Source organism: Notolepis coatsorum (genome assembly GCF_963971535.1).
Source record: "Notolepis coatsorum genome assembly, chromosome: 6".
In the NCBI taxonomy this organism is placed as follows: Eukaryota; Metazoa; Chordata; class Actinopteri; order Aulopiformes; family Paralepididae; genus Notolepis; species Notolepis coatsorum.
Window position 1 is genome coordinate 66,064,932 of NC_140170.1, and position 18,732 is coordinate 66,083,663.

General features: G+C 42.3%; 1 protein-coding gene across 1 annotated transcript in view; it reads left to right on the plus strand.

Moving 5' to 3' along the window:
• Positions 1-18,732, plus strand: part of kdm5ba (lysine demethylase 5Ba) — a 69,209-nt gene that overhangs the window by 47,075 nt on the left and 3,402 nt on the right. The window contains exons 20-27 of the mRNA XM_084317462.1: positions 8,318-8,456; positions 8,585-8,764; positions 8,881-9,024; positions 9,193-9,627; positions 11,395-11,485; positions 11,592-11,791; positions 13,165-13,452; positions 17,295-17,627. Of these exons, the coding sequence (XP_084173588.1) occupies positions 8,318-8,456; positions 8,585-8,764; positions 8,881-9,024; positions 9,193-9,627; positions 11,395-11,485; positions 11,592-11,791; positions 13,165-13,452; positions 17,295-17,627 (1,810 nt within the window). The remainder of the gene's footprint in view (positions 1-8,317; positions 8,457-8,584; positions 8,765-8,880; positions 9,025-9,192; positions 9,628-11,394; positions 11,486-11,591; positions 11,792-13,164; positions 13,453-17,294; positions 17,628-18,732) is intronic.

Sequence of the window (18,732 nt, forward strand, 5' to 3'; positions counted from 1 at the left end):
TTGAGCATGAGAACTACCCTACTGCTAGCTATAATGTTTACCTCACGCCTTGAGCATGAGAACTACCCTACTGCTAGCTATAATGTTCACATCAACGCCTTGAGCATGAGAACTACCCTACTGCTAGCTATAATGTTTACCTCACGCCTTGAGCATGAGAACTACCCTACTGCTAGCTATAATGTTCACATCAACGCCTTGAGCATGAGAACTACCCTACTGCTAGCTATAATGTTCACATCAACGCCTTGAGCATGAGAACTACCCTACTGCTAGCTATAATGTTTACCTCACGCCTTGAGCATGAGAACTACCCTACTGCTAGCTATAATGTTTACCTCACGCCTTGAGCATGAGAACTACCCTACTGCTAGCTATAATGTTTACCTCACGCCTTGAGCATGAGAACTACCCTACTGGGCCTTTACAGCACGCCTTGAGCATGAGAACTACCCTACTGCTAGCTATAATGTTCACATCAACGCCTTGAGCATGAGAACTACCCTACTGCTAGCTATAATGTTCACATCAACACCTAGAGCATGAGAACTATCCTACTGGGCCTTTACCGCACGCCTTGAGCATGAGAACTCTCCTACTGGTAGCTGGAATACTTAAAAGTTTAGTAATTTTCATAATGCCGGTTTGGAAAGCTGGAACACATCTGTGTTCACATTTCAGACAAAATCCCTTGAACGCAAACCATAATAGATGCACAAACAAATCATGGAATCTCAAAATGACATATGTATCTAGTCCGAGATACACACACGAGATATGCCATGCACACAGAAGGATTATAAGAAACATGATTATTTTATTTTACTTACTCAAATCAATGTTTTTTATATTAGATGTTAGATTACATGGTTGCCCAGACAGATATTGAAGATTTTCTAAATCCCTTGTAAGACTCGTATTATGTCGATTTAGACTAGATAATAAAATGTCTTGGAGGATAGGAAAGCTTCAAAGTTGCTGCAATCTGTTCTGGAATTTAATTAGTTAGAACCTTTATTTTTCCAGGCAAGTTGACTAATAACACATTCTCATAACTTGCCCTTAAATATAGTTTTTGTGGGTATTGTCCAGTTGTTGCTGTATGTTTTTATCTGCCCAAAATTCAAGCAAGCATGAAAGCATTACAGTAAGCTCGCACACCACGCCCCCCGCTCCCACTGGCGCGCACCCGAAACCACCTATTCCAGCGGTCCAGGTTTGGAGCGAATCAGCGTCCCCGGTGACGGGGGGGCGTTCTCAGTAGGACGATCAGACCCTATTTTGGTGCGATCGGGCTGTGATTCGACCCCGAGTGGTTAGTGAGAAAGCCCCCTCATTCATTCACTTCACCTCCCAGATTTTTCCTGCTAGCGACCCTTCAGTCACAAGACCACTCTAACCTTTAGGCCACCGCTGCCCCCCCCCCCCTCTTGTTTAGAGTTCAGTCGGCATAAAGTGAAATATGCAAGGTTGACAAAGCTGGATCATGGTGTTGTGAGACTGCTTAACTGGCTTATGGCATAGATTAGACTGCTTGGAGAAAGTAGACTCATACTGCCATAGCCACCACCAGAAATGTGTAGCTGATGCATAACTCTGATATCTCTATCTATGATTCATAGGAAAATCTAAATAAAACTAGAATGGCACTCGCAGAGATGTCTAAACCCACGCGCAAGCAGGCAAAGCCTGCAAATGCTGCAGTCTCCCATCTGGGTAACGTCGGCTATGTATTTAAAAATTAATTTCTATAGCGCTTTTCTAGATTAAAAATTAAAATCACAAAGTGCTTTACAGGCAGTACAAAGTTAATCAAAATAACATAACCACACACGTTACATCACATATAAATTAAAAGTTTGTAAAATACTTTACAAAAAAAAGTTTATTAAAATAACAACCACATACACAAATGTTACACCACATACATTATCAATTAAAAGCCTGACAGTATAAAAAGGTTTTAAGACTGTTTAAAGGACTCCACACTATCAGCAGACCTGATATCACAGGGTAGCAGATTCCATAATTTAGGTGCTATGACTGAAAAAGCCAGGTCACCTTTGGTTTTTAGTTTGGTCCGGGGGACGACGAGCCCTACTGGGGCAGTAGGGGGTTATGAGCTCACTAATGTACACCTACTATGACAATGTATTGGCCTACATTTCATTCCTGCCATGAGGATTAGATTAGATTCAAAACTAGACAATTCCGCGGGGGAAATTGTGAAAGTGTGGGTGATGCCTGTGCACCGCCGGCCAACGGGAGAGGGTCTGTATTGTCTCTATGACAAACGGTTCAAAAGATAAAAAAGAGGTGGTTGCTAGGGTGTTATAGCTGGTTGCTAGGGTGTTTCTAGGTGGTTGCTAAGGTGTTATAGCTGGTTTCTAGGTGGTTGCTAGGGTGTTTCTAGGTGGTTGCTAGGGTGTTTCTAGGTGGTTGCTAGAGTGTTATAGGTGGTTGCTAGGGTGTTATAGGTGGTTGCTAGGGTGTTATAGCTGGTTGCTAGGGTGTTTCTAGGTAGTTGCTAGGGTGTTATAGGTGTCTTCTAGGGTGTTACTAGGTGGTTGCTAGGGTGTTACTAGGTGGTTGCTAGGGTGTTATAGGTGGTTGCTAGGGTGTTTCTAGCTGGTTGCTAGGGTGTTTCTAGCTGGTTGCTAGGGTGTTTCTAGGTGGTTGCTAGGGTGTTTCTAGGTGGTTGCTAGGGTGTTTCTAGGTGGTTGCTAGGGTATTTCTAGGTGGTTGCTAGGGTGTTCTAGGTGGTTGCTAGGGTGTTTCTAGGTGGTTGCTTGCTAGGGTGTTATAGGTGGTTGCTAGGGTGTTTCTAGGTGGTTGCTAGGGTCTTATAGGTGGTTGCTAGGGTGTTTCTAGGTGGTTGCTAGGGTTTTTCTAGGTGGTTGCTAGGGTTTTATAGGTGGTTGTTATAGGTAGTTGCTAGGGTGTTATAGCTGGTTGCTAGGGTGTTGCTAGGGTGTTATAGCTGGTTGCTAGGGTGTTTCTAGGTGGTTGCTAGGGTATTTCTAGGTGGTTGCTAGGGTGTTCTAGGTGGTTGCTAGGGTGTTCTAGGTGGTTGCTAGGGTGTTCTAGGTGGTTGCTAGGGTATTTCTAGGTGGTTGCTAGGGTGTTATAGGTGGTTGCTAGGGTGTTATAGGTGGTTGCTAGGGTGTTTCTAGGCGGTTGCTAGGGTGTTATAGGTGGTTGCTAGGGTGTTTATAGCTGGTTGCTAGGGTGTTTCTAGGTGGTTGCTAGGGTGTTATAGGTGGTTGCTAGGGTGTCTAATGTAAGTGGTATAGTTAAAGGGTTAACCCATTGTATAGAGGTCATGGCTAACATCCACCAATGAATGTAGAAGTCAGTACTGAGTTGATTGACACCTCCCTTAACACATTGGATGCCACGGACGCTTTTTGTCGTTAGTTCATGCCGACCTTTGAGTGCCCCCGACGCTATATAGCGTCTGTTTGCCGTTTTTTTTTAATTGGCGATTTGAATTCATATTTCATCAATCGAGCCTCGGGTTAGTCTCTCTGAGCTCAATTGGGAAGATACCGCCCCCTATCGTCTCTCCCTGTGTAACTGCACCCCATTACTTTAGACTGATGCAGGGGGAGTGGTCAGTTTGCTCATTTTACTTTTCCGTCAAGGCCAACTAAAGAGACCAAGTGATCGCCGGCCATCAGAACAGCGTAGATTATGTATTTACAGTACCAACGCAATAAGCGTGATCGATATTTGGAATGGCGATCAGGAATTGGAATAATCTTTTTCGATCTGATCTCGGGTAAGGAATTTATTTTACCAGTCTTAGGATAATCAGAGCTGTTTTCACAGATATAAGCGTTTGCCCTATGCGTGTGTGTGTGTGCGCGGTGATTCCTGATGAGGAAATGAGAGAATAGATTTTCAGCCCGCCTCTATAGCATGCATAAGTACACATATACTATCGATAATCTAGCGTTTATTTGAAAATGATTCATAAATAGGCCGAAAAATTACAAGGTTTTTGTGTATGCTAGAATATTCCAGTAAATGCCGTTTATCACGGAATCTATATATTTTCCTTGAAAATGAGGGCTTTTCAAAATGCTATAAAACGAAAATGAACCGATAAAAAAACTATCCGTTTCGACAATGTTGACTGCAAACACGTCATTGATAAAACGACAGGCAGATTAGACACATAGCCATAATTTAGGAGAGAGATTATGCGTTCACAACGCTATCATTGAAGTGGGTGCTGGCATTCAACGGGGTTTCCAATGTTAAATGGCTGGCACTCAAACTGTTAAGTGTCATGCACATGCACATGCAGGTGTCAATCAACTCAGTACACCTGCAAGCCTTAATTGATTAAAATCCTGTGGTCAACATAGACCAATGAAAGAGGATATCCCTACTGAGTACAATGGCACAACCCACAAGTCTCTACGACAAACGGTTCAAAAGATACACAAAAGGGGAGGAGCTGAACCATGGGGGCGTGGTCAACATAGACCAATGAAAGAGGATATCCCTACTGAGTACAATGGCACAACCCGCAAGTCTATACGACAAACGGTTCAAAAGATACAAAAAGGGGGCGCGGCCTAAGGATCAAGATTAATCCCCTGAAGGGGGAGGAGCCGAGCCATGGGGGCGTGGTCAACATAGACCAATGAAAGAGGATATCCCTACTGATTATGATGTTTTAGCTAGAGTGGAGAGCCCATTCGTGTATGTGGAGCATGACTTTCAAGACAGCCAGTGGCTCTCTTCTCACCTGGCAGCGAGGACTCTCATTGGTGAAGCGTAACGCGTGGGAGGTCACGCTGCCTTCACCATTTTCCTGCCTTTTGCTGTGCAGGAGCCCAGACCTGACCTGTAGGCGTCCACAACGCCAGACTACCACCCACGACTTCCCTCCCCCTAACTCAGCCAAACGAGTTAGTATGACGACCGGCCCAAGCCGCAGGGCAATGCTGACTCTGGGAGTCGAGACATAGTGCTACTATTCTACTTCTACAGCAGTGACTGTCTCTTAAATCATCTCAAGTATTTGTATTTCACTTTTAAAGACAGATTTGGATTCCCTCCTTCCCCAGAGACTGAGCGTGCGGGACAGTGTAGTGAGAAGGTGTGCTTTCTGTCCCGACCAGTCTCCACTTGTTTAGCCAAATGGCGAACATCGTAAAAACTGAACTTATAAACCCCAGCACTGCTTAGCTAGTCTTGTTGTAACAAGAGCTCCTAAGACATTTGCTGAAAAAAATAGTTGTTTTCGTGCATGGATCACTATATGTATCAACGTAAAAAATCACTATGTATCAACATAGATCACTATATGTATCAACATAGATCAATATATGTATCAACATAGATCAATATATGTATCAACATAGATCACTATGTATCAACATAGATCAATATATGTATCAACATAGATCAATATATGTATCAACATAGATCACTATATGTATCAACATAGATCACTATATGTATCAATGTAGATCAATATATGTATCAACGTAGATCAATATATGTATCAACATAGATCACTATATGTATCAACATAGATCACTATATGTATCAACATAGATCACTATATGTATCAACATAGATCACTATATGTATCCACATAGATCAATATATGTATCAACATAGATCAATATATGTATCAACATAGATCATTATATGTATCAACATAGATCAATATATGTATCAACATAGATCACTATATGTATCAACATAGATCAATATATGTTACCCGTGTTACCAAGTAAACAAATCACGGAACGATGGCCAGAAGCCTGCAGCATCCTAGTGCTACTATCGTTAGCTCTCAGAACGGTAGCCAGTTAGCCTGCAGCATCCTAGTGCTACTATCGTTAGCTCTCAGAACGGTAGCCAGTTAGCCTGCAGCACCCTAGTACTAGTAACGTTAGCTCTCAGAAGGTAGCCAGAAGCCTGCAGCATCCTAGTGCTACTATCGTTAGCTCTCAGAACGGTAGCCAGTTAGCCTGCAGCACCCTAGTACTAGTAACGTTAGCTCTCAGAAGGTAGCCAGAAGCCTGCAGCATCCTAGTGCTACTATCGTTAGCTCTCAGAACGGTAGCCAGTTAGCCTGCAGCACCCTAGTGCTACTATCGTTAGCTCTCAGAAGGTAGCCAGAAGCCTGCAGCATCCTAGTGCTAGTAACGTTAGCTCTCAGAATAGCCAGTTATCCCGCAGCACCAGCAACGATAAGAGTGTCTCATTTAATTTCCACCACTGAAGCGGGTTTTCCCATCCTCCTGTGTGTAGACAACCAGCTCTGCGTGTGCTCGCTCCACTAGTGAGGACTGTTCTCGCCCTCTGCTGGCGCGTGCTGTGTGTGCACTACAACCAATGCCGTCCCTGTCAAAACTCTGTTTCAGTGTAATAGAAACTGAAACGCATCTGTGATTTTGATGGTATTGATTTTCAATACCGTCGGGATTTCTAAATACCCTGGTATACCGTCATACCGCCCAAGCCTAATCAATATGTATCAACATAGATCAATATATGTATCAACATAGATCACTATGTATCAACATAGATCAATATATGTATCAACATAGATCACGGCGGTCAGGTGGCGTAGCGGAGATTGTGCTCGTCACCAATGCAAGAGGCTGCGGTCTCGACTCCCGGAGAGTCAGCATTGCCTTGGCTCGGGCTGATTGCTATACTAACTCGTTTGGCTGAGTTAGGAGGAGGGGAGCCGTGGGTGGGTCCTGGGCGTTGTGGACAGCGACCCCTACAGTTTGGTCGGGGCGCCTGCTCAGCGAAGGTAGGATCTGGTGAGAGGTAGTGCGGCCTCCCACACGTTACACTCTCCCGTGAGAATCTGCGCGGCCAGGCTGGCTGCCGGCTGGCTGCACATGTGTCGGAGGAAAGCATGTGACAGTCTCCAGCCTCTCGGACCAACAGTAGGGGAAAGTGCGCAACAACCAGGAAGGGGGTTGGGAATTGGCATAACGACTAACAGTGGGATGGGAGAAAAATCGGAAAAAGGAGGGGGAAAAAGATAATCAAAAAAACAAAACATAGATCACTATATGTATCAACGTAGATCACTATATGTATCAGAATAGATCAATATATGTATCAACATAGATCACTATATGTATCAACATAGATCACTATATGTATCAACATAGATCACTATATGTATCAACATAGATCAATATATGCATCAACGTAGATCACTATGTATCAGAATAGATCAATATATGTATCAACATAGATCACTATATGTATCAACATAGATCACTATATGTATCAACATAGATCAATATATGCATCAATGTAGATCACTATAATTATGTATCAACTTATAATACGAGTTACATGGGAATTTCCAGGAGATGACAGTGGCCAAATGAGCAATAGTGAACATTATAAATAATTAATACACAAATAAAATACTGTTGTGACAGCACAATATTTATATAACATATACCGTACTTTTCGCACTATAAGCCGCACCTGACTATAAGCCGCAGCAGCTAAATTGAATGATGTGTACATATATAAGCCGCACTGGACTATAAGCCGCAGGTGTTTTAATGTTTAATTATGTAATTAGCATTGGGACACAATACTGTCGGACAAATAACAAGCATTAACTCATTTACAAGTTGTATTAAGTTTAGCAAATAAGGGAACAGATAAATAAAATTTCAATGCAGTCAAAAAAGCAATATTTAGATGTTTACATTTTCGAGTTTGGTCATGTCGAGTCACATATAAGCCGCACCGTTATATAAGCCGCAGGGTCGAAAAATGGGGAAAAAAGCCGCGGCTTATAGTCCGAAAAGTACGGTAAATGTTTTTTGTCCTTGTGCGTTCAAAAGGTGTAAAGTTTATCCTCAATATTGATTTCAATGGACAACGGTGGAAATCAAATCAAATACTTGTCGTTGACCGATTTGAACAATTTGGTAGAGAATTCAGGTTCTTGGCCTGCTGTCAGCCTATCTATCCTGTAGGGCAAGATTACCGGTAACTGGAGATGAACACTTACATCAATATGTGACTTGCAGTGGGTGAGAGATTTCAGCTTTGATGTTAATCCCACTCTCGCCAACAGGGGTTATGTTGCACCACAACCCGGGTATCTCATGTCTCTAGCATAATTTCACAGGAAATTAAATTAACGAGTTTAAAGACGGCAAATGTAATAAACTGTGAGTGTGAGCAAACTGTCTCTTCCAGACCCGTGCACTTGATGCCCTCAAAACAGTAATTGCTTTATAGACCATACTTACTAGTGACCACTGTGCAGTTGTTAACACTCGCCTGTCCCCTTTCACAGGCCATACCATAATATGGATATGCTTGAAGAGGCCCTTCAGGAGGTGGAGAGCATCCCTGCGTTTCTCCCCAACTGTCTCCAACTGAGGGATAAAGTCATGGTGGCCAAAGATTGGCTCCACGAGGCAGAAGCACTCCAGGTAAAAAAAAAAAATCACCCGTCTACCACGTCAAACCATCTCCATCGTTTTTAGCATTAAGCGCGAATAGCGCTTCTCGTATGTGTGTGCACCCGCTCATGTGTATTTTTCCGTGCTTTGGGTTGCAGCTGGGCGGACGCATCCCCGTGTTGGACAGCCTCTCCGAGTTGGTGTTCAAGGCGGCGGACATCCCGGTGTGGCTGGACCCCCTGAGCCGGCTGGAGGCCCTGGTCTCTGACGTGCAGACCTGGAAGGAGAGCGCGGCCAAGACATTCCTGACAAAGAAGTCTCCGTTCTCTCTGCTGGAGGTAAACGATAAAGAACCATGAATGCTTGATTTGTTAGCCCGTTTGTCCTTTTGCCAAACAAGAGTGTTTTTTTGGGTTCTGTAAATAACCGGGGGTTCTTGCCTTTGTTGGTTCAGGTGCTGTGCCCCAGATGTGACGCGGGGACAGAGACTCAGAAGTCGTCTAAATCTAAAAGGGCAAAAGAAGCTTCGCAGAACAGCAGGAGGAATTCCACCGACATAGAGAGGGCTCTTTCTGAGAGCAAGGACTCTGCCTCCGCTGTACGTGCTTTTATTCATATTCATTCTGTTTCCAGAGCAACGAGTAGAACCACAGTTCATGTTCATACTGCTAAATTCTACTATTTGGCCCTGGGCATTGAAGGTATTAGATAGAGACCGTTTCTGTGTGCACTGACTCACCACTGTAATTGAAATCCTTCTCTATAGATGACCACTCTTAACGAGATGCATCAGAAGGAGCTGGAGACCTTATTGGCTCTGAGGGCTTCGAACGACGCGAAGTTCCTTCCGGAGGGCAACTGCTACGCACTGGGCACGTGCGTCTGCAACAAGGCGCCGTCGGGCGAGATGCTGCAGTGCGAGCTTTGCCGCGAGGCTTTCCACCGTGGCTGCGTCGCCACGACGACTGCGAACCTTCAGCCCAGCGACGCCTGGCTGTGCCCGCTGTGCCAGCGCTCGAGGAAGCCCCCCCTGGACAAGGTGCTGCCCCTGCTGGCCTCGCTGCAGAGGATCCGCGTCCGGCTGCCGGAGGGGGACGCCCTGCGCTTCCTCATCGAGCGGACGGTCCGCTGGCAGCACAGGGTCCAGCAGGCCTGCACAGAGGGGATGCTGGACCGAGTGTCGAAGACCACCAACGGAAAGGTACGCAGCCGGGCACTATTTCCTTTGTAACCCTTTCACTACCAGACTTTCTGTAGTGTGGTAGTGAAAGGTTAACCTTCTGTAGTGTGGTAGTGAAAGGGTTAACCCTTTATAGTGTGGTAGTGAAAGGGTTAACCTTCTGTAGTTGGTAGTGAAAGGGTTGACCTGTAGTGTGGTAGTGAAATGTTAACCTTCTGTAGTGTGGTAGTGAAAGGGTTGACTTTCTGTAGTGTGGTAGTGAAAGGGTTGACCTTCTGTAGTGAAAGGTTAACCTTCTGTAGTGTGGTAGTGAAAGGTTAACCTTCTGTAGTGTGGTAGTGAAAGGTTAACCTTCTCTAGTGGTAGTGAAAGGTTAACCTTCTGTAGTGTGGTAGTGAAAGGTTAACCTTCTGTAGTGTGGTAGTGAAAGGGTTGACCTTCTGTAGTGTGGTAGTGAAAGGTTAACCTTCTGTAGTGTGGTAGTGAAAGGGTTGACCTGTAGTGTGGTAGTGAAAGGGTTGACCTTCTATAGTTAAAGGTTAACCTTCTGTAGTGTGGTAGTGAAAGGGTTGACCTGTAGTGTGGTAGTGAAAGGGTTGACCTGTAGTGTGGTAGTGAAAGGGTTAATATGGTTGAAACGTTTGTTATATGGTGATCATTTTACAGAGCAGCGACACCTTCTTGATGCTGCTCCAGGCGAGGGGGTCGTTTAATTTATTCCAGACTGTGCTGGATGCAGTTACAGGGTATCTGCGGGGTATTAGAAGGTATTCAATTAATAATTCTCAATTTAAGGCCTTAATAGGTATTAAAAAGTCTTACAGGTATCACATTTCTGGGGGGGACAGCCTGGCTGTCGGGAGATGAAATAATAATATTAAATATATTAAATGTTTTTGTATTCAAGTCGTTTTTTCTTTTTCTTTTTTGTTACCCGGAGCTTGGTGCGTCCGGTGAGAGCTTGTATGGAATGCACAAGAATTTCAAATTGGCACACAAGTGCACCCGCCGTTTCAGTGTCGCTATGTGTTCTTTTGTTTTTGCTAGTATGGTCGTGAGATTGGTATTAAATTTAGCCCCATGTGGTATTAAAAGTGTTAAATTTAACTCTTTGATGGGAGGCAGATACCTGGGTGGAGCTGAGCAGTGCTCTGCCCGTCACTAGTCCTCCAAATAGCATCCCTGCTCTCTGATGACCGGGGCGAATTTAGAGAAATCGCAACGGACAGATACGGAGCAGACAAGCCACATGGGGTCAATAGCACTCTACCTACAAACTGCCACTCCACTGTTAACCCTTTGTAGTGTGGTAGTGAAAGGGTTAACCTTCTGTAGAGTGGTAGTGAAACTTGTGAAAGGGTTAACCCTTTGTAGTAGTGAAAGGGTTAAGATAATAACATGGTAATTGTAGGTACTACAATACAAATGCTGTCTTATGTTGCTCCCTCACTGAGGGCAAAGCAAAGACAACCGAGACAACTCTTGATGTTAATTTCAGAGTTGTAAGCATTAGCTAGCTTGCTTTCCTAGCTTGACTACTTACACAATGAGACAGAGTGGCCATTTCTGCATTACAAAAAAAAAAAAAAAAAGCATGTCCGAAAGTTAAAAATATATATATATACTTGAAACCTGCAGATACATTGTTTCACCAAGCAGCGATGCCTTCTACTCTATGCTGCTGCAGGCGACGTGCTTGTTTGTTTTATTCCAGACTGCCCTAGATGCAATTAGTCTTATAGCATCATTGAATATTTCCAAGCATTTATTCATGTTTTCTTTTTGCAGATGAAACACTGGCCAAGGATATCTTCACACCTGACTCAGGAAATGAATGGTTCATCCTTCTACACGGAGCATGAATCCATCCCGCTCCAGGGTTAGTGTCAGGGCCTTGAAAAGCACAACGCACACACGCGTACACAAACGTCATCTCTCTTCCTACCGAGAGCGCCGTGGCTCATCGTGTGTTGTCTTTGCCACAGGTCTGAGCCCCGAGCTGGAGGAGTTGATGGTGGAGGGGTTCCTGCTGCAGGTCACTCTGCCTGAGACGGAGCAGCTGTACCAATCCCTGCTTCACAGACTGACCCCCTCGCCCTCCCACAGTCCCACGTACGGGACCAGTACAGAACAGGACCAACGGCAGCACCACCACTCAAAGAAAGGGAGTTCCGCACACAAACAGGTACCGGTGGCTTTTGGATGACCGCTCACAGATGATGTTTGGCATCCAGTGATGCATAAAGGGGCATCTAGATTCAAATGTATTGTCATCATACAGCACAAGTACACTACAACGAAAAGAAGTCTGGCATCCAACCAGTGAGCAAATGTAACAGTAAAGTGCGATAGTAATATACAATGTACAGGGTATAAAATATATAAATTAGTACTACTGAGTAATGGTGATTAGTACTACTGAGTAAAGATGATTAGATGTATGTACAGTGATGCAGGTATAAAGCAGGGCTGTACGTTAACTTTTTTTGCACATAGCACTGGTGCTACAGAGGTTGATGTTTTGTAGCACAGGCCAAAATCTTGTACAAGTATAAAAACGTGTTATATTTGAAACAGTCACAAATGTGCCTATTGTATTTGTGTTATTTAGTTGCAGTGCCATGTTTGGCTGTCATTTTCATGCTGACAAGTTGACGTCACACAGCCAGACACGTTACGTGTAAGGAATTATGGGATTTGGTGTTGGGTGTATGTACTCTACTAGGGGTGGGAATCACAAGTTTCATCACGATACGATATCGATTCTTTGGACAACAATACGATATTTGCCGATATCTCCCATGATACGATGCAGGTGCCTGCAATCGATATGAGACGATATCATAAGCCCATTTAACACAATCGGTAACATTTAGATCAACTCAAAAAAGGTAACAAATATAATTTGAGAAATTTATTTAGCTCTTCCAGACATTTAAAAATGAAAAACAATATTGTTTTTAATACAAATAGACCTCCTGTTCACTAAAGTGCCACGTTTTGATATATTGCGCTTTAAACTTTAAGTAAATTTTTTTGGAACTCACAACACGCAACCTAAAACCCCTTCCTCTCCCAAACCGTTCCTGCAATTGTTTTATGTTTCATGATGATCATGAATACATTTATTATGTATTGTATTTTTTATGTTTAAAATATCAACATTATCTGTCCACCCTCACTCAGTACATTTACTATCAATATAATATACTCGTCTGACTTCATCTGATCTTTTCAAACACACACAGAAGGGAGAATGTTGCTGTAGCATGTGCGACATATATCTTGCACTGTACAGCCCTGTATAAAGACACTATGGTAGTTAGTCATACTGGCCAGCAGTGTAACTAGTAAGAGTAGGTAAATGATAGGTAAGGGATTCAACTGAATCATTTTCAAACCAAATTTAGTTGACGATGACGTGTGCATGATAAATCTGCATTGTATTTCAATAAGTCTCTACTCATGCTCCAGTGTAGATGGAGATGGATCGACAAGTGATCTTTTTAAATTGTTTTTAATGTGGGGATTGTGGTGTGTTTTTTTTCTTCTTCTCAGAATGGAACTTCCTGTCACAAAAAGGATAATGAAGCAGTGAACGGCCAGAGCAAAAGGACCAAGCGGCGCAAGGAAGGGTCCGAATCTCAGCACAAGGACAAGGCCAAGAAGTCCCGCAAGAAAAAGTCCAAGACGGGCCGGGACAAGAGTCCGGAAACCAAGAGGGCCTCCTCTCCCAGCAACGCTCTGTCGGACCCTCTGATGTCGGACCCTCCGATGTTGGACTCTGATGAGGAGGACTACTCCCTGTGTGCCGCGCCCTGGTGCCGGGAGCCGGAGGGTGACGAGGTGCATGTTGTTCCTTTTGCACTGCCAAACAATGATTCAGAGTCCTAAGCTTTCAATATGGGGCTGATTCAATGAGTAGCTGATCTGATCCTTTGGTTTTCAGAATCGGAAGAATCTGAAAGGTCTTTATTGCCAAGTAGTTTACACATACAAGGAATTTGATTTGGTCGTTTTTGGTGCGACATTAACGGACAGACAATTACGGTAGAATAAAATAAAAAGGTAAAATGTAATATAAACTAAATTAAAATAGAAGCACAATATAATATAATTATAAAATAAAATGGGCCAGGGCTGTACAATCATGCACAATGTGGTCAAGTATATACACTAATTAGAATAAGAATACAATACAATGGGATGGAATATTTAACAGTTTAAACTTAGACCATTTTAGTTTTGGGGGGGTCATTGGACGAGAATGATGAGATATAATTATTTTCTCTCCATGAGAGAGGTCTAACATTCTTCTGTGTGCTGAAAATGCAGGAAAACAAGTCTCTTTGCTTTTGATTTCTGACATGATTCACATATCTCTAGGTATCGTGTTTTAGTACTAGGGAAATTATCTAATACCACATTTCAGCCAAATATCAGCATTTCAATTATATTTGTTTCTTTTAATTGGTCTGAATTGCACTTGGTCTGCATGGTAAATGAAATCTGGACCAATCTTATTTCCAATAAAATTTGCTTGATCCCTTCAATAAACTTGCCATAGCGAAGAGGTTTTATCTGCGTAACACGTAGTAGGCTTAATAAAGTTTATTGAAGGGCAGGGCTGTACGTTAATTTTTTTGCACATAGCACTGGTGCTACAGAGGTAGATAGTTTTGTAGCACAAGCCAAAATCTTGTAGCACAAGTATAAAACGTGTTATATTTGTAACAGTCACAAATGTGCCTATTGTATTTGTGTTATTTAGTTGCAGTGCCATGTTTGGGCTGTCATTTTCATGCTGACAAGTTGACGTCACACAGCCAGACACGTTACGTGTAAGGAATTATGGGGTTGGGTGTGGACTCTACTAGGGGTGGGAATCGCAAGTTTCATCACGATACGATATAGATTCTTTGGACAACGATACGATATTTGCCGATATCTGCCATGATACGATACGATGCAGGTGCCCGCAATCGATATGAAACGATATCATAAGCCCATTTAACACAATCAGTAACATTTAGATCAACTCAAAAAAGGTAACGGAAATATAATTTGAAAAAAATTTATTTAGCTCTTCCAGACATTTAAAAATTAAAAACAATCTATTTTTAATACAAATAGACCTCCTGTTCACTATAAAGTGCCACGTTTTGATATATTGAGCTTTAAACTTTAAGTAAATGTTTTGGAACTCACAACACGCAACCTAAAACCCCTTCCTCTCCCAAACCGTTCCTGCAATTGTTTTATGTTTCATGATGATCATGAATACATTTATTATGTATTGTATTTTTTATGTTTAAATATCAACATTATCTGTCCACCCTCAGTACATTTACTATCAATATAATATACCCGTAATTCCTCTAATAGTAACCGGTATTCAATTAAAAACCGGGTCTCTATTAATGACCGGGTGCGCTGTTGAGCTAAGCAATTATAAGCCGGCCTCCTAATACAAGCCGGGTATATTTTGTTATTGTTGTTATATGCTGGCCTGGCTGTGCAGTAAATACCATATAATGGTATGGTGTTAATGTTTACAAAGAGAGTAAGCCTACCTCAGAATTGTATAAAACAAAGTTATTATTATTATTATTATTATTATTATTATTATTATTATTATTATTATTATTATTATTATTATTATTATTATTATTATTATTATTATTATACCAGTATTGTGATTGCACTATTTTACTTTATTTAACTTTTTTTGACCACCTGTAATTGCACTGTTTACTACCGTATTTCATACAGTACTTGGTTTCAATAAATGAACCCAGTACATTTTACTGGGTTCAAACTGACACAAAATGTTGATTTATTCATTATGATCGGTTTGAAAATTAGAAATATAGGCCTCTCTCTTATACATGCCTCCTCCTAATACAAGCCTGGTATCCGCTACAGTTGAAACAAATACAAGCCGGGGTTACTATTAGAGGAATTACGGTACTCGTCTGACTTCATCTGATCTTTTCAAACGCACACACACACACAGAATGGAGAATGCCTGCCCCCCCCTCCTCACTCCTTTCCAGTCCCCACTCTGCTGTTCTCTCTATGGCTCTGATCAAGGTTAGCTTGTTGTTAACTTACGCTAACGTAACGTTAATTTGGGTCTTTAACACGACATGGTCATAAAGGAATGGCGAGGATTGCAAAGCATGTTAGATGCATTTGACCCGTTGCGGAATAAAACAGCAGATTTGTTTTGGGTCGCGAAATAGGCACACTAGCCTTGCTATGTTGCAATGTGCGTGCTCCAGACACTACTGCTACTAATGAGACGAGTACTGCTGTGTGCTGTGGAGCCGAGCGGATACGACACCACATGATTTTCAAAATAAGAGTATCAATATGAACCGAACGTTGCTAGCTGCCGGAGCCATAGATATTATGGCTGGAGCTGTGCTTGGGCGGAAATGAGAGTTGCCACATGATTTTCAAAATAAGAGTATCGATATGAACCGAATGCCTATCGCACCAGTGCTACTGAAGTAAATCCATTCATCGCACAGACCGATGTTGCTGTAGCACGTGCAACATATATCTCGCACTGGGTGGGACGATACATCGATCCAGATCGATATATCGATCTATTATCAATTATCAAATAGGATCGATGCAACGTAAAAAGATCGGTTCATATTGCGATACTCTTATTTTGAAAATCCCCTGTTGAGCATATCCGCCGGGCCGCAACAACAACATTAGCTCAGCGCAGCTCAGCGTGTGTAGACGTTAGACAGCATTGCTTCAGAGTCCGCCTATTTTGAGACTCGAAATAAGTGCCTGTTGTTTTTCCCCCCACAAGGGGTCAAATGCATCTAACATGCTTTCCATCCTCGCCATTCCTTTATGCCAAGTCGCGTTAAATACCGAAATTAACGTTGCGTTAGCGTAAGCTAACTAAGCTAAGAGAACAGCAGAGGTCCACTAGGGACTGGGAAGGAGGGGGGGTTACTGCATTCTCGAGATAGCCCCACTAACAGGATCTGGCCGGTACTGCACCTTCTGACTCCCAATATGCCTTTTCCAGCCAAAATACAGCGCTGCCTGTGACAGTGAATAGGATACGGTATATTAATATCGAGAAAAAAAAGAAAAACGAACCAAAAACAGTGAACAGGAGGTCTATTTGTATTAAAAACAATAGATTGTTTTTCATTTAAATGTCTGGAAGAGATCAAAAATTTAAATGTCATGATATTTCCATTGCCTTTTTGTTGTTGTTGATTTAAATGTTACTGATTGTGTTAAATGGGCATATAATATCGTCTCATATCGATCGCAGGCACCTGAATCGAATCGTATCGTGGCAGACTTTGTGATATCGGAAAATATCGTATCGTTGTCCAAAGAATCGATATCGTATCGTATCGTGATGAAACTGGTGATTCCCACCCCTAGTAGTTAGTCATACTGGCCAGCAGTGTAACTAGTAAGAGTAGGTAAATTATAGGGATTCAACCGATAATCAATCATTTTCAAACCAAATTTAGTTGACGATGATGTGTGCATGATAAATCGGCATTGTATTTCAATATAGTGCCGCTTTTTAATTAAGTCTCTACTCATGCTCCAGTGTAGATGGAGATGGATCGACGAGTGATCTTTTTTAAATGTTTTTAATGTGGGGATTGTGATGTGTTTTTTTCCTTCTTCTTCAGAATGGAACTTCCTGTCACAAAAAGGATAATGAGGCAGTGAACGGCCAGAGCAAAAGGACCAAGCGGCGCAAGGAAGGGTCCGAATCTCAGCACAAGGACAAGGCCAAGAAGTCCCGCAAGAAAAAGTCCAAGACTGGCCGGGACAAGAGTCCGGAAACCAAGAGGGCCTCCTCTCCCAGCAATGCTCCGTCGGACCCTCCGATGTCGGACCCTCCGATGTTGGACCCTCCGATGTTGGACCCTTCGATGTCGGACCCTCCGATGTCGGACTCTGATGAGGAGGACTACTCCCTGTGTGCAGCGCCCTGGTGCCGGGAGCCGGAGGGCGACGAGGTACGTGTTGTTGTTCCTTTTGCACTGCCAAACAATGATTCAGAGTCCTAAGCTTTCAATATGGGGCTGATTCAATGAGTAGCTGATCTGATCCTTTGGTTTTCAGAATCGGAAGAATCTGAAAGGTCTTTATTGCCAAGTAGTTTACACATACAAGGAATTTGATTTGGTAGTTTTTGGTGCGACATTAACGGACAGACAATTACGGTAGAATAAAATAAAAAGGTAAAATGGAATATAAACTAAATTAAAAATAGAAGCACAATATAATTATAAAATAAAATGGGCCAGGGCTGTACAATCGTGCACAATGTGGTCAAGTATATACACTAATTAGAATAAGAATAACAATACAATGGGATGGAATATTTAACAGTTTAAACCGTTTAAACTTAGACCATTTTAGTTTTGGGGGGGTCATTGGACGAGAATGATGAGATATAATTATTTTCTCTCCATGAGAGAGGTCTAACATTCTTCTGTGTGCTGAAAATGCAGGAAAACAAGTCTCTTTGCTTTTGATTTCTGACATGATTCACATGTCTCTAGGTATCGTGTTTTAGTACTAGGGAAATTATCTAATACCACATTTCAGCCAAATATCAGCATTTCAATTATATTTGTTTCTTTTAATTGGTCTGAATTGCACTTGGTCTGCATGGTAAATGAAATCTGGACCAATCTTATTTCCAATAAAATTTGCTTGATCCCTTCAATAAACTTGCCATAGCGAAGAGGTTTTATCTGCGTAGCACGTAGTAGGCCTAATAACGTTTATTGAAGGCCGTCTAGCTGCCGTCTTTAACTACCTTTTAATAAAGTTTATTGAAGGTCTAGCTGCCACCACCTTTAACTACCTTTCTAAGATAAGATATTCCTTTATTTATCACCTTGGAGAAATCCGGGCATCATAGCAGCACAGGGGAGGTACAGGTATGTGCAGGGTAATGGTAGAAAGACATAAATATAGGCAATAAATTAGATCTGAATATGAAGAAAAACTGTGTAAACAATATAATTAACATAATATAGAAATGTGAGAAAAATAAACGGTGTAAACAAAGGTGTAGATGAGGGTCTGTGTGCCCTATTGGTTATATTATTT